General features: G+C 36.5%; 3 protein-coding genes across 4 annotated transcripts in view; 2 read left to right on the top strand and 1 right to left on the bottom strand.

Annotated features, from left to right (window-relative positions):
• The first annotated feature begins 11,117 nt into the window (after positions 1-11,117).
• LOC148865247 (uncharacterized) lies at positions 11,118-11,775 on the top strand. Its single transcript, XM_088975274.1, has one exon. The coding sequence runs from the start codon at positions 11,325-11,327 to the stop codon at positions 11,598-11,600; it is 276 nt and encodes a 91-aa protein (XP_088831400.1). The 5' UTR covers positions 11,118-11,324; the 3' UTR covers positions 11,601-11,775.
• Positions 11,776-14,810: 3,035 nt separating this feature from the next.
• Positions 14,811-24,669, bottom strand: part of LOC148865244 (putative serine/threonine-protein kinase PBL26) — an 82,562-nt gene continuing 72,703 nt past the window's right edge. For both annotated transcript variants that reach the window (XM_088978444.1, XM_088978448.1), the window contains exon 6: positions 14,811-15,505. The gene's annotated coding sequence lies outside the window, so the exon portion shown is untranslated. The remainder of the gene's footprint in view (positions 15,506-24,669) is intronic.
• On the top strand, positions 15,053-15,617 carry LOC148865246 (uncharacterized). The gene has a single exon (XM_088978449.1). It carries the CDS (start codon positions 15,053-15,055, stop codon positions 15,323-15,325), a length of 273 nt encoding a protein of 90 aa, XP_088834575.1. The 3' UTR covers positions 15,326-15,617.

The following is a 24,669-nucleotide window of genomic DNA, read 5'->3' as shown; positions in this document are numbered from 1 at the left end:
AGACCTTAACCCTGTTTTTTCAGGTTGGACTGGGTCGGGTTCACGGGTTGGGTCAACTTTTTGCTAGGTCTAATCGTGGGGCGAGAAATGAGAAGAGCCAAAACTGAAAAATCATGTTGAATTAGTTGAAATTCCTTGCAGATACGAAGAAAGGTATATAAATAAAAGGGATTATAGGAGGTGGGGAGATTTGTTCAATGGTCCGAAGAAGGAAGAAGATAAACAATATTATTATCCTTTTAATATTTTTTAAAAAAAGTTACTTTATTTTAAAAATTATGTTAAAAAGATTATTTTTACGTACCCAGACCCAACCCGAGCCAAGAGATGCTTAGCCCACTAAAGGATGTCACCCACTCAACCATAACCAATTCCAGAGTCGGTTAACGCCAGTATTGGGTGTTGTATTGATATTCCTATCATAACAATCCATCATTACCAATCATGGCTTAGCACCTACCATCTTTGGGTAGTTATAACAGCCATGTAATAGGCTCTATAAGTTGTATTCGATTGCAAGTAATGGGGATTATTGAGTATTGAGGTGTTATTTTTCATCATCTCCATTTCTCCCTTTCTCCCTGAGTTGGTTGACTGCCCTCTTTGATCGGTTCTTCCGCACTACAACTGAGGGGACCGTGTTTTTCACTATTCTAGAGAAAGTCACATATCGTAATAAGATTGAAAAGTTGCCCTTATTTGCTATAATCCTAATATAATATCAATAGGCATTTTTATATTATAAAAATCACTAAAAATTTGTTTGTGAGAAATATAACTTTTTAACATAGCATAGATAGAATTTCATCTATGTTTAACATCTAATATAAAATGTTTATATTTTAAACCATAATTTTGATATAAATGTTTAAATTCTTGTTTTCTTATTCCAAAATTTTTAATATATATATCACAATTTTTAATTTTAGAAATATGAGTAGAAATAATATTTAAAGCATCCTGAATACATAAATTTAAGATGTGACATGCACATTTGATATGAAATAATTTACCATTTAAACATGGTTTTGATTGAGATTTTAAAATTTTTATTGCTGAATCATTATTATTAGCATTATCAAAACTAATAGAAAATAATTTATTGTTAATTCCATAAGCATGTAAAGTATTTAATATACTTGTAGCAATAGCTAAGCCAGTATGTGGTCATTCAAGTCTAATAAAACTTAAAATTCTTTTATTTAAAAACCAATTTTCATCAATAAAATGACCGGTAACACAAATATAACTTATGTTAAATTTAGAAGTCCAAATATCAGAAGTAATTGTAACTATAAAATTAAGATTTGATAACATATAAACTAAATTTTGTTTATATGAATAAATTTTTTTTAAAGCATCTGATCTAATAGTATTCCTAGAAACTTTTTTAAATTGTGGAATTACAGAATTATGTAACCAATTTTCAAGTTTAGTATTTTCAATTAACAAAAATGGTTGTTTAGCATGTACAATATACTTTGCTAATTATCGTCTCATTTTTTCTTAAGAATTTTTAAAATTACCAAAATCCCCGCTCAATTTGTGTTTGTGTTGTTTCTCTCCCTTTTTCTTCTTCTTCTTCTTCTTCTTCTTCTTCATGGGTGAGCAAATGTTTGCTCAAATGACCAGTACCACCCTTGTTACAATAGCTAAAGACTTTCCTACATTTTTGGCAAATAGCTCATTTTCCTTCCTCTGAACCTCTTCTATTCTAAATATTTTTCAAATCAGGCTAAAAGTACTAGGGGTGGAAGTTCTGTTAATATCAATAGCATCCATATCGGTGCTAATACTACTACCATGTTGCAACTGAATATCGTTGACATTGAACATATTGGGGAATTGGTTTCAGGAGGAGCCGACAATTTTTTCTTAATTCTAAAAAAAATAAAAATCAATTTAATTGCACTTACCTAGATTGCTGATTCAGAATCCCAACTTGATTTCAATGGTTAAAGCCTTTCAACTCTAAGAAAGCCTCCCAAATTATAAACTTGAGATACTTGAGCTATTGAACAAACCTTCATTTTGTTGAAACTTCAATAAAGTTGAGAATTGGAGAATCAAAGAATGTATGAGAGATTGAGAGATTGAGACTTGAGAGAGTATGAGAACTAGAGAAGAGGTTAAGATAATTGTTGAATTGGTGTGATGAGAATGATGAAGGATAGAGCTATTTATAGGAATTGAAAATGATTTAATTGCCCAAAATACCATAAAAATGTTGAATTGGTCATTGTAAAGTTATTTATCATTTTACCCAAAATGCCTCCGAAGCTATCTGATATATAGCTATTGGGGGGCATTTGTGTCATTCTTCTCCCCCCAAACCAAAATATATAGATACCCTATATATAGCTATTTATAACTGTTGGGGGGTATTTCATTAAAAACCCCCCTAAAAAGTTGAAACTAGCCATTGGGGCTAATTCATTGGGCAGGCCGAGCGTGAACCATTATGGGCCCACAGGCTATGTTGGCATGTAGGTCGCAGGCGGCATGTTACGCATAGTCATGTCATTGAAGGGATGAGAGATCCATCGTATGGACGCCCAAATCTTGTGGAATAAGGTGGGCGAAATTCAAAAAAAATTCTCTCCCTTCAGTTGGGAATCACATTCCCTATTTTAGAAAATCATATTTTCAATGATCAATCTTGAACCATAAACTAAACCAGATCTGAACAAAAGTAGTAGGAGAGGATTATACCTGCTACGAAGAAATAATATCTCCGAACGAAGGTGTTTACGCCCAAGGAAGGATCCAAAGACTGTTTCCACTGAAGATGGCACAGTGTAGGATGGAGCAGAATTAACAGTGTTCTCTCAAAGAACCTAGTCCTTCATAAGAAATAGCAGGATGACACGTGAGCACAACTTCCAATCAGTCCCTTCACAAGGAACTGATGTCAAGATCGAATCTTGATTTCTCCCACTGAACTGGAGATCGAACTGGCAGGTGAGGTGGCAACAGGAAGGAGGCGGCAAGAAAGAACTTCGCAGGGTTGCTTAATTTTTCCTTCTGTGATTTCAGCTCTAAAGAGGATGTGAATGTGTGTCTTCTAAGGGCTGCCGCCCCCTCCTTGTTTTGTAACCTTAAAGGGATCAGGTTCTAATCCCATTAGGAGTTGCTGATCCAAATCATATTTGGATCAAACATCATTTTAGGCGATAAGGATAAACCCTTATCTTATCTGCAGATTAGATCAGTCTTCTCCTAATCTCATTAGGAGGTTTCCAGATTTTAAATACATTCAGATGTGGACTCTTTGAGTGGATAGGGTTAAGACCCTGATCCTATCTGCTAATCCAATCCTAGAATTTGCCCCTTATTTAACTACTTAAATTAGCCCAGTTCGAAATGGGCTTTAGGCCCATTAAATTTATGTACTCATTTAGCCTTCCTAACTGCTGCCCAATTGGGTTTCCTTGTATGGCGTGGGACCCAAACATTGATATACACATCAACCACGTGGGTTCGGCCCAACCCTTGTTATAAGGCTTGGCTGAATAAATTGTTATGGACAGTGCACCCCCTGAAACCCATCACATGGGCTCTATGGGCCCAACACTTACCCTAAGTGGTCCCTGGGCCAAGCCACCTTGTAACACCTAGGGACTGTGGTTAGATGCAAGATTAGCCCATCAGGCATTACCCTCTATGGTCTTACACTTAACCTCTCAGTCATAATGATCAAACACTGCTTGACAAGAGATGACCTCTCCCTCGGCTGTAAGGAACAATGTTGCACTCTCTGCTTATATGGATTCCAGGAATTAAAACCTTTGCAAACATTTTAGAAACCATAATACATATATACTTTTATATTTCGTATAAAATATATTTTGCAAAACAAATCTCAACGATTGAAATCGGCTGCCAGCAGTCTTGGTTTCCATTAGAGAGAGTGCATCCCGATCATTACCTTTGTCCGACAAAGGGGCTGATCTTGTCACTATGATCACCCACTCAGATGAATTCTCAGACTGTTCCAACATACCCAGGTTTTGACCCCTGCTAAGAATCTCATTGATTGGTACATCAAAGACAACCCAATCTGACACCTAATGTAGTATCATAATCGAGTTTAGGGGTCGGGTGTAACTTTCCAGTTTTGCCCATTAATCTCCAAGGTCTAGGGCAATACTGGAAATCTGGTCTGGTTCAAAGATTCAATTAATCCTACACTGCATGTGCCTTGGGTTTCACACTGGCGGCTGAGACAGGACACCCCAAGTGGCACATCAGTGTAAGCCTTATAGGTTAGATCTCCTCATACCAACCCACTGGCTGTGAACATTCTAAACTAACTTGAGTCTCATTAAATGTCCAGTTAAGGGTATTACACAGAAACACACCAAAGGAACATGAATCAAATATGTACTTTATTCATTTACAATAAACTCATAATGTACATCATTCTGATTGAAGCTAAGGGCATACAAAAACTGTCTAACAGCTCCCACTTGCACTTAGGTCCAATCTGGTACAAGCTAGAGTCCCATGCTTTTCACGTGTTTCTCAAACACTTTCTGTGATAGTGGCTTCGTCAATGGGTCTGTTACATTTTCCGTTGACGCTACCTTCTGAATTAGGATGTCCCCTCTACCAATAATCTCCCACAGTACGTGGTACTTCTCTTGATGTGCTTTGACTTCGAGTGGGCTCGTGGCTCCATAGCCTGAGCAATGGCTCCATTATTGTCATACAACAACGGGATGGGTGATGTGCTAGACAGAACTGCTCCCAACTTGTGAATGAACTTCTTCATCCACACGGCTTCTTTGGCAGCCTCACTTGCGTCAATGTATTCGACTTCGGTCGTGGAGTTTGCAGTGGACCCCTGTTTGCTGCTTTTCCAGCAAATAACACACAATCCTATCGTGAAAACATATCCAGATGTAGAATTTCTATCATCTGGACCTGACTGAAAATCGACATCAGTATACCCTTGGATCTGTAGTGAGCTACCAACGAATATCCAGACGTGTGCTGGACAACCCCAAATCTTCAAGTGTCTGACACTTGGTTTCTTTCCGGTCCAAAGTTCATATGGAGTGTTCGGAACTGATTTGGTTGGAACCCCACATAAATCATAGTCTATAATGCGTAACCCCAAAAGGATGTGGGTAACTCTGAGTGTATGAGAAGTGATTGGACCATATCTAATAAGGTCCTATTCCTCCTATCTGAAACACCGTTAAGTTGAGGTGTAGCAGGAGGATCCAACTGTGATACTATCCCATTGTCCTTTAAGTAGTCACCGAATTCGTCAGAGAGATAGTCGCCACCTCGATCTGATCGAAGGGCTTTAATTTCTCTCCCTAATTGTTTATTAACCTCTTGTCTGAACTCTTTGAACTTTTCAAAGGATTCAGACTTGTGTCTCATTAGGTACACGTAATCATATCGTGAGAAATCATCGGTGAAGGTGATGAAATACACGTGTTGATTCTGTGTCCTACACTCAGGGGACCACATACATCAGTATGTATAAAGTCAAGTGTGCCTATACATCTTTCTGGCTTACCGTTAAATGGTCATTTCGTCATCTTGCCTTGTAGGCAAGACTCACAAGTGGGAAGATCTTCTACGGTTAGAAAATCCAAAAGAACATCATTTACCAACATTGTGATTCGGTCAACACCGATGTGGCCGAGTCGGTAATGCCATAGGCACGTGGGATTAACTGTATCATGGACTCTTTTCTTGAGAATTTTAGCCGACGTAGTTTCGGTTATGTTAGTTTCTAGAGAAGGATGTAGAACATAGATACCGTTCTCCAGTTCCCCGTATGTGATGAATCTGTTATTTATTTTAATGGTAATCATATTACTGAAGAAGACAGAATAACCATCTGCACACAGTTTTGAGACAGAAATCAAATTTCTTCTTAAATTCTGTACATAAAGACAATCTTTCAGTACAATAGTTCATTCTCTAAAAATTAACTCAACGGTTCCTATGGCCGCGGATGCAACACTTACAGAAGTACCCAAGTAGAGCGTAACTTCTCCATCACTCAGCCTTCTGCTTACCTTGAACCCCTGCAGTGAGTTACGCGCATGAGTTGAAGCCGCAGAGTCAATACATCATGACGCAGAAGTTACCAATAAATTGGTTTCTATAATAGAAGATTCAAAATTACCTTTTTTGGATTCCAAGTAGGCAAGACAATTCCTTTTCCAGTGGTCGGTCTTCTTGCAGAAGTGACAGGCATCCGATGCTTTGTCTTTCTTCTGCTTCTTACCCTTAGTGGCTTTCTTCTAAGGCTTCTTTGCCTTCCTCTTTCTCTTGCCTGTCTTGCTAGCTTCAACAAGCATAGCTACAGGCTCATCCTTTTTAATCAGTTCTTCCGCTCGTTGCAACATATTGCTGAGCTCTCGTACGCTGACATTCAACTTATTCATGTTATAGTTCATGATGAATGGATTAAAGGAATGAGGCAAAGATTTAAGGATAGCATCTATCTGGGTTGCAAGGTCCAGCACGGATCCAAGAGCTTCAAGCTCATTGATGTGGCCCATCATCCGAAGACAATGGTCATGAACTTGTTACCCTTTGGACATTTGTGCGGTCATGAACTGTTTCAAGACCTTTTGTCGAGTAGAACGATTCTGCTCTTCATACATCATCTTGAAACTGTCCAATATGTCATTGGCAAGTTTGATCTGATCGAACTGCCTCTGTATTGGATTGTCCAAGGAGGCAATGATGTAACACCGGGCAATGGAGTTTTTCTCCTCCCAATCCTGATAGTCTCTCCTTCGGGCCTCAGAAGCCCTATCACCCGGACGCTCTGGGGCAGGATTTTGAGCCACTTTGTCTAACTTTTCAGAAGTTAGGACCAGCATAAGGTTCCTATACCAGTCGGCATAGTTTGGGCCCTTCATCTTGTTGTCATCAAGAAGCTTTGCAAATTGTCTGTTTGCCATTTTCTGGTAAAAAAACAAACATCAGTCTCCAACCTAATTTGATTCATGTTCATTACATAGATATGGATTTTAATCTACATCCCATTCCCATTTATTCATCTCTGAGATTTTCCTCCCATCTCAGTGACGGAGACTGCGAGTTGTCTCTGGAAATGTGGGAAATCACATAGGGTGCATGGAGTCAAATGTTTCAGTTGCATAACCCCACCACTTTTCTGTGAAGGATCACATCCACTCATCATATGAGCTTTCCCTTTGGCCTCTGTCAGACAAGGTTCAGAGCCATTTTCAGGTAAACTTTTCTGTTTAGTGAGTGATTACCCATCATATTCGTAAACACCTAGGTATCATGAGAGAGTTCCCATTTTCTGGTGAAACCCCTCCCACATCGGTCTATGACGCCCCTATCATCTTATGAAACACTTAGACAAGTCCAACAACAAATGGATAGCTCATTTTTTGGTGCGTTTCCTCATATGAATCTCTCTATCACATGCACTCATATTAGCTGGAGGGAATAGTAAATTACGCCCTATCTTTGTTCTAGGTCAAACCAAAGTGACTCCCACTGACTTTCATAAAGCCAGATTTCGGTGGGCCCAAAATGACTAGGTCAAACCAAAGTGACTCCCTCTCCATGAGGTGTGGGGCCCATCACTGAGGGAGGTCATCTAATGACCAAATGATACACCATGGCAATGATGTGCATTCAGTCATGGTGTGCACAAGAGCTACTATCGATTCCACATGGGCCAAGTACTTATGGCCCATGTACGTAGCACATCACACATCCATACATCACATGCAAGGATAAATTGATTCAATCAATTAAATATCTGTAAAGTCCATATGAAGCCCATGTTGAATCCATAATATTAACCATTAATATTATCTAGGTATATGGGCTGAATTAAGGTTGATCAGTTTGACCCATATAGCTTAATCCGCGAAGTGGGCTTTTAGCAATTTTAACAACTTAAAACTGAGCCTTTATAGGTTGGGCCGAATTAAACATTTAATTAATTATCAATCCTCAGGCCTATTTTGGGAAAAATTAGGGCTGACATTCAGCACTGATCGAACCCTAGATTCGGTCCAAACAATTTGAACCAATCTTGGTTCGAATGGGTCTAGGGTTTGATCTTTAATTAAATCTTTAATTCAAGAAAATAATCTGAAATTAAATACTGATAAAAGAAAAACAAGAATCAGTCAAATAGGGCAGTTCGTACAATCCATCCTGCAAAACAGAGATTAGATCACAGGTTGCAGTTTCACAAACTGCAAATCGCAGATAGCGATTCTCCCATCTACGAAATCTCCTTTTCTGTGTTGCCATCTTTGATCCAAAATAATAAAATAAATAGAAAACCTAATTTCTATTAATAATTACATCAGATCAAATGCCTATATATTCAGTCTAAAAAAATAAAAAAAAATTATTTTACAGACAAAATGTAATAGAATAATCATGAAAATGCAAAAATCGCAGGTTCCTTGCGCAAATCAAGATTTCGATCTCCTTTTGTATGAACAACCCATAAATCAAGAAAATCATAAAGAACAATTCTAAATAATAATCAGATTTATATAAAAATTAATTTCAGATTATTCGCCCATAATTTTGGGAACAATTTCCCAAAACCCGTATCTGCGCAAATCAGGTAGAACGCCTTCTGCCCATTTGCGCAGATTCAGATCTGAAATAAATTGGTTCAAGATTTGAACATGGTTCTGATACCACTAAAGGGATGAGAGATCCATTGTATAGACACCCAAATCTTGCAGAATAAGGTGGGCGAATTTCAAAAGAAAATTCTGTCCCTTCAGATGGGAATCACATTCCCTATTTTATAAAATCATATTTTCAAGGATCAATCTTGAACCATAAACTTAACCAGATATGAACAAAAACAGTAGAAGAGGATTATACCTGATATGGAGAAATAATATCTCCCAACGAAGGTGTTCATGCCCAATGAAGGATCCAATGACTGTTCCCACTGAATATGGCGCAGTGTAGGATGGAGCAGAATCAAAAATGTTCTCTCAAAGAACCTAGTCCTTTGCAAGAAATAGCCGGATGACATATGAGCATAGCTTCCTATCAGTTCCTTCACAAGGAACTGATGTCAAAATTGAATCTTGATTTCTCCCACTGAACTGGAGATTGAACTGGTAGGTGAGGCGGCAAGAAAGAACTTCGTAGGGTTGCTTAATTCTTCCTTCTATGATTTCAGCTCTAAAGAGGATGTGAATGTGTGTCTTCTAAAGGTTGCCGCCCCCTCCTTGTTTTGTAACCTTAAAGGGATCAGGTTCTAATCCCATTAGGAGTTGCTGATCCAAATCATATTTGGATCAGACATCCCTTTAGGTGATAAGGATAAATCCTTATCTTATCTGTATATTAGATCAGTCTTCTCCTAATCTCATTAGGAGGTTTCCAGATCTGAATCACATTCAGATCTGGACTCTCTGAGTGGATAAGGTTAAGACCATGATCCTATCTGCTAATCCATTCCCAGAATTTGCACCTTATTTAACTACTTAAATTAGCCCAGTTCGAAATGGGCTTTAGGCTCATTAAAGTTATGTGCTCATTTAGCCTTCCTAACTGCTACCCAGTTGAGCTTCCTTGTATGGCGTGGGACCCAAACATTGATATACACATCAACCACGTGGTTCGGCCCAACCCTTATTACAAGGCCTGGCCGAATACACTGTTATAGACAGTGCACCCAATGAAACCCCTCACATGGACTCTATGGGCCCAACACTTACCCTAAGTGGTCTTTGGGCCAAGCCACCTTGTAACACCCAGGGACTGTGGGCAGATGCAAGATTAGCCCATCAGGTATTACCCTCTATGGTCTTACACTTAACCTCTTAGCCCATAATGATCAAACACTGCCCGACAAGAGATGACCTCTCCCTTGGCTGCAAGGAACAATGTTGCACTCTCTGCTTATATGGATCTCGGGAATTAAAACATTTGCAAACATTTTAGAAACCATAATATGTATATACTTTTATATCTCGTATAAAATTTATTTTGCAAAACAAATCTCAATGATTGAAATCGGCTATCAGTAGTCTTGGTTTCCATTAGAGAGAGTGCATCCCGATCATTACCTTTGTTCGACAAAGGGGCTGATCCTGTCACTATGATCACCCACTCAGATGAATTCTCAGGCTGTTCCAACATACCTAGGTTTTGACCCCTGCTAAGGATCTCACTGATTGGTACATCAAAGACAATCCAATCCGACACCGAATGTAGTATCATAATCGAGTTTAGGGGTCGGGTGTAATTTTTCATTTTTTCCCCTTAATCTCCAAGGTCTAGGGCAATACTGTAAATCTGGTCCGGTTCAAAGATTCAATTAATCCTATACTGCATGTGCCTTGGGTTTCACCTTGACAGCTGAGATAGGCCACCCCAACCGACTTGGTGGCACATCAGTGTCAGCCTTATCAGGATAGATTTCCCCATACCGACCCACTAACTGTGAACATTTTAAACTAACATGAGTCTCATTGAGTATCCAATTTAAGGGTATTACATAGAAACACACCAAAGGAACATGAATCGAATATGTATTTTATTTATTTATAATAAACTCATAATGTACATCATTTTGATTTAAGATAAGGACATACAAAAACTGTTTAATAGTCATTCTGTACCGGCCCATAGACCTGAAACCCTAGGCCCAACACGGCTGAGACGATCATGCTAGGCCTGGCATGGTCCGTGTGCCTTATTACCGACGGCCCAGCCCGATTTACACCTCTACACCCCTTCAAACTTCAAACTTGCCCCTCGGCTTTGCGTTGTTTTTTTTTTTTTTTTTTTTTCTATTTTAGAAACAGATACTTGTTTATTTTCTAAATTTTTTACTTTGATCTTGGATATGTATCGCTCAGATAATATTGGGCAAAAGTGGATTATAAGATAAGAACAAAAAGTCAGGATAAAAGCAAACAGGAGGGCAGGTCACAGGTGGTACCCCTCCCCCAAACCTCCCACGTACTCGCTTGTTTTAGACGTCACGTGAATTCAATGGTTGGCTTTTCCCCTCCGGCTCTTTTTTATTTATTTTCCTCGGAACCCACCCAATTCTTAATTCCCATGTCTCTCTCGTCCCAATTGTCCCATTCAAAAAATAACTGGTAATGGTTTCAGACTCTGGTTTCTTTCTGAAACCACTGGAATAACAGCCACTGGTTTTCTTGAAAACTAATTTCATGAGCTTATTTACCTCACTTCCTCGTCTATATATAACAACTCTTGAAACTAAACTCAGTCAGATCATCAAAGATTTACCGCCTTATCTACCGAAAAAACAAGGATCTCTCAAGAAAATATTTTGATAGAATTAGAGGATGAATTCAACAAGCAGAGCATGGGTTGTGGCTTCAAGCATTGGAGCTGTAGAGGCATTGAAAGACCAAGGCATCTGCAGATGGAATTATGCTCTGAGATGTCTCCACGAACACGCAAAGAACAACCTCGGATATTTCTCTCTGGTTAGGAGGAGCCTCTCCTCTTCCTTGGCAATGGCTAATTATGACAAGTCTTTGAGAAGTGAGCAGCAGATGAAGCAATCTGAAGAGTCTCTCAGGAAAGTTATGTACTTGAGCTGTTGGGGTCCCAATTGATCCTTCTGCAATCGACATACTGAGAGAGTTTGTATAAAAGTTTTGGCCACAAATTGAGAAATGGGAAATAGGGGCAATGAAACTGTAGAAGAACCCATTGAAAAATTATATTGTAAAAGAGAAATACTGAAGCAATTTGTTCGCTATATCAAGTTGAGACCGAAAATGTTCCATCTGGCGTTTGTTCTTGAAGATTGAACTTTTAAAGGATTAGTTCATACTCCATACATAAAACCATTAATCAAATTTTCAATTAAATTTGAAAATTCTATGGTAGAATTTAATTGGAATTAGATCCATAATCGGTTTCTTATTGGGTCTTGGGCGTTTGAGTATCCTGGTAGACTGTTCAAATTAATCCAGAAAGTTTACTACCACACCAATAACATACCTCAACAAAGACATGAACCATGAACCATGACCATATTATTAATTAAAGTCCAGCCATTCTCATTTCAAAAGTTGCTGTAAATGATGAATCCGTTTTACACTATATTAAATGGACTAGAATTGGGGTAAAATAAAATCATTTAATCCAAGTACTCCCTAGAAACTCGAGAAACAAAAAATAAAATCATTTCGACTAGGGCTGCAAATGATACTCGCTCAGTCGCTCATCCAAATTTGAATTCAATCCTGTTAAGTGTGATCTGGATTTAATCCGTTTATAATTGAATTTAATATCGATCTACCCCTATTCTGTTTTCAATCTCTAATATCTTAAAAGCAAAAGACTTCAACCATTAATTTTTTTTTTTATAATTCCTTTTTTTCAAACATCAAATATTAGACTTGACTACATTTTTATTATTTGTCCCCCAAATACACTTTGTGCATTCTTATTCATTATTTATTATTGGTAACACAACTCTTACTATACTAAAAGTTTATAAAAAATAATACTAAAATAATATTTTCATATTCATAAAATATTATTCAAATAACAAATATTAATTATTAGCATAATAATATTTATTAATAAAATATGATATATTATTATTATTAGTAGTAGTAAAATAGTAAGAACTCCAAAATATTTCAATTATTTAATTATATTTTATGATTTATTTATATAATTATATTTTTAAGTTTTTTAATTATTTTTCATTTAATTAATATTTTTATTATTTTAATTATCATTCCATTATTTTATTATCATTATTATTTATTTCATTATTATTCAATTATTTATTATTAAAATGATATGAATTTCATACTATTTTATATATGATTTTATTATTTTTCTTTATATTTTAAATACTGTAATGGTTTTATGAATTTTATTCTTATTTGTTTAATTATGATTATTTTTATTTTTAATTATTTATTATTTAAATAATAGTAGTTTAATATTATTTTATTATTACATTAACTTTAGTAATTATTTTGTTATTTTGATGTTATTAATTATTTATTATGCACTTAATTGTTATTGTTGTTATTGTTATTATTATTATTATTATTATTATTATTTAGTGATTTATCAATAAAATAATAATAATTTATGATTATGTGATGATTATATTATTTTAGTATGTTAATAGTTATTTAATATTTAATTATTACTTTCATTATTAATTTTATTATTTTAAATTATTTATTATAATTATATTATTTTAAATTATTTAGTTTAAAAAATGATTAATATCATTTTATTTTTGTTAACTATAATTAACATCTATCCATTCTCTTAATCAATTGTGGGGGCAAAATTGTAACCTAACCATATTCAGCATTCGACATTCAGCTTTCAACTCAACATTCTCTACATTTAGATATTAGATAAAGCAAAAAATACCAATTTCAAAGTACTTTTTTAGAGTGCTTTTGCTTTTTAGACCACTCATTACTACAAGTAAAGTCATTTTAGTTCATTTTATTTATAATATATAATAATTTTGATAGTTTTTAATTGAACTTAGTAATTCTGTTCAATATCTGATTACAATCTAATTCATATTTGACTATTCTAAATATAGCTCAAGGAATCATTCAACCTAAAAACTTAAGTTGTTAGGTTAGGTCTCTAAATACATTTTTATTCTCTAATGTACCCCATCATGTGTGAAAAAAGCCCATTGAACTTGAAGAGTGGACAAGTATAGGCCTACTAATATCTTGTGCTGAAATTTAATTAATTATAGCGGTGATGACAAGGATCAAATACTGCACTACTTTGTCAAAAAAAACTCAAATACCATCTTAAGGAGCCGTTTAACCTAAAAATTAAGTTAGTTGAAGTTCCGGAATAGGATTCTATTCCTCAACAATATAAAGAATCAAATTCAGATGTACCCTATATCACATTTGATTGGACCCATCGGTTCTTCTAGCCTTAGCCCCTATGTTTTTTTAAGGGGAGGCAATTCATTACAGTGAAGCTCGAACCCAATGAAACCCATATGGATGCACGGCACTCTATTACCCAATGTTTTGAAACCCCTATTGACCTTATCGATTGAACTGTTTAAACCTTTACCCGACCTTGATTCTAGGTCTAGTTCTCCCAAAACTAGCATTTGGTAAAAAAATGTTGACCTAGCTAAAAATCATCTGATTTGGGTGGTTGAACCAGCCACTCATTCGACCTAATCACCAGGTCACATGTTGCATGTACAAGCTTTCAGAAACCACAACTTTGTGCTCAATTGTCCAATTGAGATGATTTTTTTTTATTATCATTTTGGATAACTTGTTAACTTCAAATTACAATTTTTAATATTTTTACAAATCAAAATTTAAAACTGAATTAAAAAATAAATTAAACATAAAGTAATATTTTTATATACATATATTACAACTAAAAATTAATTATACAACTTTATTGATAAAATATATGTTTAACCCATTGGACAAGAGGCAAAAGTCATTGGACTTCCCTAATCATTTACCCTTCTAAATTGGAGTTATAGCAAAAAACCCGCAAAACCACATGCTCTCAGCGGACACCAGTATGGTCAGTAGACGGTAGACCACACGTGGACCTTTTTCTGCCCCATGGCCCACCCCACGATTCCCCATGTAGAATTGGGATTCTCCTCACATAAGGCGCCTCACACCTCTCTCTTAGGCACATCTTACATTGAGAAATAAGAATTATCTTTGGTGTATGATAATATGTATAGGAAATATTTCAAATGCACGGTGAAATGTGCCTGTAAGGTCGGTGTGAATCTCCCCCATATATATCAAAAGAGACAAAACAAAAAAATAAATAAATAAACATTTCCATTCAATCACACAGCTGTTTTTTAACCTTTTCTTTTCATATAATTGAATGCATCCAAACCCAAAACCACTTCAATTTCCAAACCAATGGCAAATAAGCCACTGGTTTTCACAAAAAGTTAAAACCCCCCAAGTCATCATCTTTATCTACCTCACCCTCTATATATTGGAAGCTAACAACTTTCTATCCATATCATCTTCACACAAGAAACAAGAAAGACAAAATGACTTCTACTAGCCGAGCATGGATTGTAGCAGCCAGTGTGGGAGCCGTCGAAGTATTGAAGGATCAAGGGATCTGCAGGTGGAATTATACCCTTAGGTGTCTCCACCAACATGCCAAGAACAATATGGGATTGTTTTCTCAGGCTAGGTGGAGTCTCACTTCTTCCTTGGCTATGGCTAATAACAAGACCCTGAGAGCCCAGGAGCAGATGAAGCAATCTGAAGAGTCACTTAGGAAAGTTATGTACTTGAGCTGCTGGGGTCCCAACTGATCCATCCTCTCAATGATGACTGTGATCTGGTAGAGAGAACACCCCTCTTTACAGTTTTGGAGTGTTTGAATTGCGCAAGGAAAAGAACATGATGACAAAATTGGAGATGAAGTCCTAATGGAATTGCCCAAATGTCTCTTTGGCTTGGCATGAGATCTAATGTTTCGCTGTCGTAAATTACTGTAAATGCCATTTTTTTTGGAAAAAAGAAAAAAGTAAATTTCAGGCACATTCTATTTGATGTCAGATTGGAATTGAATGCAAACATTTCAAGTTAACTGATTTATAATCATCATCATGATCATGGGATCATCTACATCATACCATATCCATCATTAAGTTATGGGCATATAAATCATTTCTTATTACCATGTAAATAGAGTTAGAATACAATATCTAAATGGTTGGTTCTGTCTTATTAACACAATGCAATTGGGTGGGGAAACAAACTTGAACAATTTCCACAATTTTGGGTTTCAATTTTTGGCTTCAAAGTATAATTAGTCCTAAAATCATGGATGGTTTTCTTTTTAATTTTATTTGCCATATCATACCAATATTACCTCGACTTTGAATAGTGGTGGAATTGGCAATTGGTAGTGGAAATTAGGGACTCCAAATTCATTTTTCATCACTTGCGTTTTGTGCAATTGACATTCTCCAATTCTAACTGATACCAAAGAATGCCATTTGCACTTTTGGGAATCCCAAGAACAAAATTAACTGATTTTACAATTCCAACAGATCTCAAGTCTGCCAGAAAGGATTATATCAAACCTGCTTGGAAGCCATCATGTCTCAAGGTCATAACCAAAGCTTTAAGCAACAATTCATCTATTGAACAAATCATCTCTAAGGAATTAATTTTGTCAAGAAGATCAAGAAGATAGCAAACTTTAGATGAATTGTTGGAAAATAACAAAACCAAAGACCATAGGCTTTTGGTTTCTCAGTCCATGCATTCGAAATTAGGAAGTCAGTATTTTTTTTTTTTTTTTTATATGGTCTTTGTTTAATTCTTACTCAAGAATTTGAAATCAAAGAGAGATCGAATTAATTTAAATGATTATTTTTATAAACTATATGGTAAATTTTATATGGAATTATGAACTCATTAGGTAAAGTAAAACCAAAGTCAATAACCTAGTTCAAGTGTGTAACTGTCTAAGACCCTTTAGACTTTCTACTCTCCTTTCTGAGAGATGATGCACTGATCTATTGATGAATGGGATCAGCCTTGGGGCCTTCAAATCTCAACCGTATATGGAGGGCCAATGACCATATAGCCTTGGTGGTTAATTGGCATTTCTCCCTTTTGAGTCCTAGGCTCAAATCCATAGAAAGGAAGGTTCTCTGCATCATAATTGTCAGTGAACTCCACACTGCTGTCCTTTAATACACTAACAAGGTCCACTGTAACATCATCCCTTTTGCGGGCCATAAAGCCGCATTTAAAAGAGAAAAAAAATAAAAAATAAAAAAACAGAGGAAAGGAAAGATCAATCTTTCCACTGTAATTTACATCCAACTGATAATAGTGAGAATCTTGATGAATTGATAAATAAATAATTTCGAAGGTGCCAACTACCTCAATGGGTATGGTATTTGGCAGGTTTTACTTGAGACTTGGGATCAGTTGGGGGTAGGGGTGAGCAAGAAAATCTGAATAACTGAATCGAATCGAAAAACCGATAGAAATCAGACTGAAAATTAGGTTAATTGAATCGGTCTGTTCGGTTTCAGTTCGGTATTTTAAAAAAAATAAAGGTATATAAAAAATTGATGATTAATCTATACATATATTTCTATATATTTATGGATGTATACATGTTATATTATATATAAATATTTTATATTTTCTATATATTATAAACAAATAAATATGTATTATATATAAATATATATTTATAATATATAATATATTATTTATTATTTAAAACCAATAAACCAAACTGCCAGTTAATCAAAGTGGTCAACTGATTATCCAATCGGCTTTAATTCGGTTTTAGTTAACGGTATTCTAGAAACCAATAATATCAATTCGATTTTAAAAATAGGCATAGGGTTCAGTTAACCAAACAGTGAATATCCCTAATTGGAAGGGTTTAGCGGTTTAGTCCCATGAAAAAAAAAAAAAGAAAGGCGATTTCACTATGATGAAGATGGGCCCCATGACTTTCACCCTTGTGGTGGTGGTTAGTGGAGAGTCCTTTCTCTTTCAGGCTTTCACCCTTGTGTCCTTGATCACACAAACAGAGATACCTTGATTGCAATACACCTAAAGCCACTAGTTTGCTCAAGCTATCGGTAAAACCGCCACTGGTTTTACTAGAAGTTAGAACTATCAAACATAATCTTTATCTACTAGTAGAGCATGGATTGTAGCATCCAGCATTGGAGCAGTTGAAGCATTGAAGGACTGCAGCTGGAATTATGCTCTGAGGTGTCTCCATCAACACACCAATTATAATCTGGTCAGGTTAGGAGGCGTCTCACTTCTTCCTTGGCAATGGCAACTATGGTCGGCACATCCGATCAAACCTACGCCATTGTGAGATTCCCTTTAGCTCTGCATCAAACCGTAACAGACGCAATGCTCGGGAATGATCCCAGAGCTGGATGGGGAAGATGATGGTTCGAACACCAGTCTAACTCAGAAACGATGGTCCGAAGGGATCTATTCCCGAGGTTGAGTTTCACGGAGCTGATGAGCGGAATGTTTGTAGGGAGAGAGGCCGGAGATCTCTCAGAGGTGAAAGAGATTGTCGCCGCGGCTTAGGTTTCGTTCGAAGGAGCGAGGAGATGAACAGTAGATTAGGTTCAATAAGAAACTAGTTTGAAACTTATATTCGGGCATAATGGCATTTTCGTAAATTTTAGGAATCCTGAGGGTATTTTTATAATTTTGGAAAAGTTGGTTCAAACCGGGGGTTCCTGATGGACGAAGGAGATTTTGAATTGGAAAACGGAGGGCCAGGATGGGTTTTTGGTCACAGAGAGGCGTTTTGTGTGTGCGGGTCAAAGGGACTGGCTGAAACAAATCTTTTTGGACAAGTTACCAAACAGGGGTATTTTGGGTTGAAATTTGGCAAGATGAGGTTTTTGTACATTCTGAATTGGTTGGTGAGGTCAGATTGGCCCAATTGGGCCAGGATCGGGAAAATCTGAAAGGGGTATGATTCAATCAATATGAAGTCTCAAAACAGAATCTAGGTGCGAAGGAGGGGTAAACAAAGTGTGTTTTGGGCTGGAATTTTACAAGCAAGGATTTGGAGATGTTCGGGATCTGATGGTGATGTCTGGTAGTCTTAGAGGGTCAAGATCGTAGGAATTTGGGTCAAGAGGATGATTTGAAATGGAATCTTGGTTTAATGGAAGGGCAAATGGGGGAATCTGAGGTTGAAACTTTATGGGAAGGTGTTTTGATGTATCCGGAGTTTAATGGTGTGGTTTGATCGGTTAGGATGTGTTAAGATCAAGGAAATCTAGGTTCTTAGTATTTAGGCTAACAAGAGGCATCGGAATGGAATCTTCACTTGATGAAAGGGTAAACGGAGAAATCTTGAGCTGAAATTTTATGGTTAGGTATTTTGAGAGGTCTTGAGTCTGATGGTGGTGTCTGATTTGAGGGTAAAAGTGTAGACAGGGGTTAATCGAGGCTGTCAGATTGGTATTGGATGGGTTTAACGGTGAATTTAAGGGCCTTTAGGGTTGAAAGTTGGATTTTTTGGGTTTTTGTGTTTTAGAAGGATCGAAAGGGTCTGAACCAAATTTTGGGGTGAATTGGGGGTTTAGGTGGCGGATTGAACAAAAAGCTGAGTGCTTACAATGATGAATGAGATATATTATGTCAACAATCTGGGCATTGCCATGTTAGACACCTAATATGGCTTCGGAGACTGCCTTGCATCCTGTTGTTTCCTGTTTAGACTATTGCATATGACAATAAGAGGGTTTGAACAAGAAGGAAGACAAATAGTTTTAAGGTGTTAATCGAATAATCGACTCCTACACCAAAGAGTTTCTATTAAATTAAATGATATGTATAATTATAGAAACGTCCACAAAGGGCTAAAAGAGAAAATGAATAAATACAAATACTATAGATTATAATAGTACTATACAAAAGGGACTAAGATAAAATTATACATTAGTCTTGGAATTTCCATACTCCCCTTCAAATTGATGTGTAGACATAAACATCAGTTTGCCCACAAGATAGAGATGTCAAGCCCAAGTCATGGCCTTGGTGAAGATAGCAATCTACATGTCCAAGGCAACATGAGGAAGAGAAATGAAACCACTAGTGAAAATATCTTGGATGAAATGATACTCCATCTCGATATGATTAAAACTGTCATAAAAGACAAGATTTGAGGCAATCTTGATGGCACCTGTATTGTTGTCATAGAGATGAATAGGAGTGGAAAAATGAATACTAAGGTCCATAAAGAGAGATTGTAAATATACAATTTCATTGCATAAGGAAGACATTGCCCTATACTTAGATTCAATGGAAGATTTGGATACTATTAACAGCTTCTTACACTTCTAGGAGATGAGAGAATGACCTATAAAAATACACCATTTAGAAGTGGATATATGGATGCCGAGGCAACAAGCCTAATCAACACCAATATACACTTTCAACTGAATGGGAGAAGAGAAAGAGAAAAAAAATGTCCCTATGAAGTCATGCCTCTAACATAACAAATGATGCAATGAACAATAGTCTTATGAAGCTGAAGAGGATTAGAAACAAACTAAGTGACAACCTGAACGGAATATGAAATATCAGGCCAGGCCATAATGAGATAGATGAGGGACCCAAAAAGTTGGCAATTTAAGGTAGCATATGGAATTAATGGACCATCAAATTTAGATAACTTAACATTCAACTCCGAAGGTATATCAATATAATTTTGCTGACAAACAAAATATCCTCAATCAGTATAATGAACTTTTAATCCCAAAAAATAAGTGAAAGGTCCAAGATCCTTTACATGGAAGGAATTATGAAGTTGGAATTTCAATTCAAGAATACCTTCATAATCATTCCCAACTAGCAGCATATAATTAATATACAACAAAAAAATGGTAATTCCCTAAGGTCTTCACCTAACAAATAGGGAGTGATTAGAAGAGCTCTAGCTATATCCTGCCACAACTACAATATTTTGGAAGTACTCAAACTAAGCATGGGGAGAATGTTTCAAATTGTAGCCTTGGAAAACTAATTGAACCTTATATCGATCAATGGATCCATCAGATTTTAGCTTGATGGTGTAAACCCAATGGCTCCCGAGATGACAACATTTGAAGGAGCAAGTACAAGATCCTAAGTGTCATTCTCATGAAGAGCCTTAAGCTCAACATCCAGAGCTTCTCTTTAATGAAGATTACTAGTGGCTTGCTGGTAAGATCGAGGAATATTTATGGAGGATAAAAGAACAAAAAATGAATTATTGCTTAAAAAGAAACCATATTAGTCAATAAGCAAAAAAAAATATGAGTAGAATTACGAAGAGGAATGGAATAACTAGCAGGTGGAACCGAGTATTCGAGGAAGGTTAGGCCAAATGGAAATAGGGCACACGAGTAGGGTTTGGAGTGCAACTTTGATCTCACTACTTGTAAGGCATCTCAAAGGTTTCCCACTAAATGACTTTTTGAATAATCATCCTTCTATTATCATGAACCTCATTTCTTTTCTTTCAAGTTTTTTTGCTACTTTTGTATATGAGGGGAGTGTTCCATCATTAAGGTAGACCATAAGGTTGCCTCCATATTCTTGTTAAATTATTAGACATTAATGTGTATTTACTTGAATCAAGTAGCTACTACACTCTTCTTGTATCTCTTTGTAGGCTAAGAAGACTAACTTTTTGATCTCTTCTTGTAATTGTTTGGGTGCGAGGCAGACCTCATCCCATATACTCCAAGTTATATGCTTGAGTGTCTACAAGGCTTTGATTTGTTAAAAGTTTAGTTTTTGGGATTTTAAAGTTTGGTTTTTTATTAAATTTAAATTTCATGTTTGTAAGTACCCTCTTGTTCATGTGCATGTTCTTTGATTTTATCCTTTTGTCCTCTTATTTTCTAAGCCTTGTCCATAATATAACAGTACTCGAGAGATAGCACATTCTATGCTTAATATGTTTTTATTAGTAAATCAAAAAGAAAATTTATTAATAGAAAAATAAGTACATTTGATAATGATAATGTATCACTAAAAAGTTGAGCTACAATGGAAAGTGGAGCAAGAGAAACATCACTAAGAGTGGGGTTGTAGCTTTACTGCCAAGGATGGTTGAATACATTTTGATAAACACAATATGTGGAGGTGGGCTTGTCTTGTTATTGTTGGCCTTCCTCCCTCAAGTAAATAACATCTCGACTCTCATATACTTCTTTTAGCAACAATGTATAATAGGACTCATCGTTTGTCTTGGTGATCTACACATAATGAGTTCCCCTTATCCTCCTCTTGAATGTTGGCTCCTATAATCCTAAACAATAGGGACATGTATAATTGGCATGGGCTTTTACAATTGTAGAATATGGCTATTGGCTAGTAACCTTCAATTCACTAACCAATCTCTAGTTTTCATGGCAAGCTCTGTAAGAATACACTACTATGTCATGAAAATATGCCTTTAATACCACAAACAGGGCTCTTATTCTTAGAATGTGAATGTGAATATGTTTCCCCTTATGCATGCATGCCTTTGATGCATTGATGATACGGGGCTCTTACATCTTTTGGCTCACTCCCATTTGATTTAAGGTGTATGGATGCATTGATACTATGTTAACTAAACTCCTATGATCTAGTTGGACTCACCTAGCTTCATAGCCATTTAACCTCAATATGACATACAATGACTTATGCTCCAATTCAACTAGCATGTCTTCTAGGTCGAACATGATCACCTCCTTATCTCCCTCTTTGCTTTACCTCACCATCACCTTCGACCTCAACATTTTTTGTTGCATGCACCTCCTCCAAAATGGCTTTTATTTGAAAGAATTGTTGTAAATGTTGGTTCTTATTGAACATCTCTGTCAAGGTTGCATTGTCAACGCTATTGATGGTGCTTGTTGGTAACAAAGTGGATAATAAGGTTTCTATGCAATATGGTGGGATAGGGTCCCTAACTAGTAGGATATAGAAGCTTTGGCAAGTTCCCAAAAACCACTGACTATAAGCACTCTACTATAGTTGGTTCTTCTTTGGTGGGATGTTAAGACTCTCCCTTTCCACTGCTTTGGCCCTAAGCCCAGATTAGTGGCAATTGAGGACAGTAAATGACGTGTTGTTGGTGAAGGCTACTAAGGTGATGAAATTCTTGGTGGAACTCTTGTTTCTTGATGAACCTTGGCCACTCCCAATGCTGGATGGCCTCCTATCAACATTGTTGAAATTAGATTTATTGAATCCAGTGGTATCTGGATTGTTGGTGTTATTGGTTGAGTTTTTGATGTTGTGACATGACTTTATAGGAGCTAGAATAGATAATCTTGTTTTTGCTCCATCAAGTCTGTCTTGCAACTCATACATTTTTTTTGCCAGACTAGCCCCGGTTATCATCTTGTATGGTGTCTTCTTCTTCTTTTTCTTCTTCTTTTGTCAACAGGATCTCCACCTCCGGAGCTAGTGGATCTACTTCTGCTAGATCTTCTAGTGATGGTGAAGGAGTTGGTATACTTTCCGTAATTCATGGTTGATGTGCTCTTTGCAATGACATCTTCACATTCTCCAGCCAAAAATTAAACCAAAGATTCTTGATATTAAACCAATAGGGATAAAGATGAACTCAAAGTCTTGGAAGCAGATAGGAAGATGTCACCAAAGAAAATAGAACTTAGCTAGGAATGGAATGATGTTCTGATCCCCATCATATAGAATGGCTCCCCTCTTTATAGAAGCAAGGGGACATGCTATGTTGCATGAAGTAATAATTTTGGAATATTCTCCAACTCAGGTAATGGCTAGGAACAAATCCCATCCATTTCTCCCCTCGAGATAGAGGTCAAATTAGCCTTTCCTCATGAGGCGATATCAGATTAGTCTTGCCTCACAAGGATTGGTTTGCAAGGTCTGCCCTACACCTCACAAGGCTTGACTCTCGAGGCCAGATTTGTATAACCATGTGAGGTTTGATTATTACTCTTGCAAGCTCCCATGCTTCGGCCTTGAGAGTGTACGCTATTTTGTTTCTTAGGCTCCATTTGGAAGGAGTACAAATACAAATATGTAGAGTGCAAAACCTTATATTTTATATTATTTTATATGTATTTGTACTATACATATTTGTATTTGTACTCTTTCCAAAATAAGCTTTAATGTGCCACAAGGCATTAGTTTTATCATTTATCATAAGTCTCATTGTAAATGTTGGCGGTGTTTTACCTCTTTACCATTGAATATATATATCCATAATCCCACATTTGGCATTTGTCTCTCCACAATCATATAAAATTCCATTTAATTTATGCTTAGTTTTTCCATCCATTGAATCAAGACTATTATGTACAATTACTTGGAGATTGCAACAATTTAAAATAGTTTAGGTATTTGTTATCATTGTAATAATCTATTAAAATTGTTGATATATTGGAAATTTAGCTAGCTTTGGCAAATTTCTCCCTTACTTTCAAAAACCAAATTGACTTTCTCCAATCGTAAACACACAATGAAAATATGCAAGCGGCACTATTGCTAAGGTATCTCAAGCTTCTCATTCATGGCACACTACTACATGTAACAATGATGAGTTCCTTACTAGAAGTATCTTTAATTTGCAAAGCAACTTCTTCCCACTTATTTTATTAATTAATTCACGAGTTCAATAGCGATCAGTAGAAGGAATGGTAGTGCTTAGGGTTCCCCCAAGGAATCCCCTGGGCTCTACCCTCTTGTATTTTTCTTTCATGATAAAATCAACATCAACAATTATGCTTATTGTTCCAGGTCTCATCAACATTGTAGTTAAGAACAATACGTTGCAGCGTGGAGGACCCATGTCCCTCCCTATAGGAGATCAAGGACTTTATAGATTTCGGATCCAATTGAGGTTCCCTCCTTCACAGAAAATGATAGTATCATCTGCAAACTGTAGAAGAGTTAAAGGAACCTCCTCCCTTCCTACTCTCCACCCTCTTATCAGATTCATCGAGTCTGCTCTATGGATCGATCTCCCAAACACATCAACAATCAGGGTGAAGAGAAAAGGGGAAAGAGGATCTCCTTGTCTTAGACCTCTCAATGCCGGAAAGAAGTCAACCATAGTCCCGTTCACCGGGATAGAATAATGGCAAGTCCTAACACAGCCCCAGATCCA

This window comes from Nelumbo lutea, chromosome 3 (genome assembly GCF_056320005.1).
Source record: "Nelumbo lutea isolate HS-2025 chromosome 3, American lotus-T2T, whole genome shotgun sequence".
In the NCBI taxonomy this organism is placed as follows: Eukaryota; Viridiplantae; Streptophyta; class Magnoliopsida; order Proteales; family Nelumbonaceae; genus Nelumbo; species Nelumbo lutea.
This window is presented reverse-complemented; position numbering and strand designations above follow the sequence as displayed.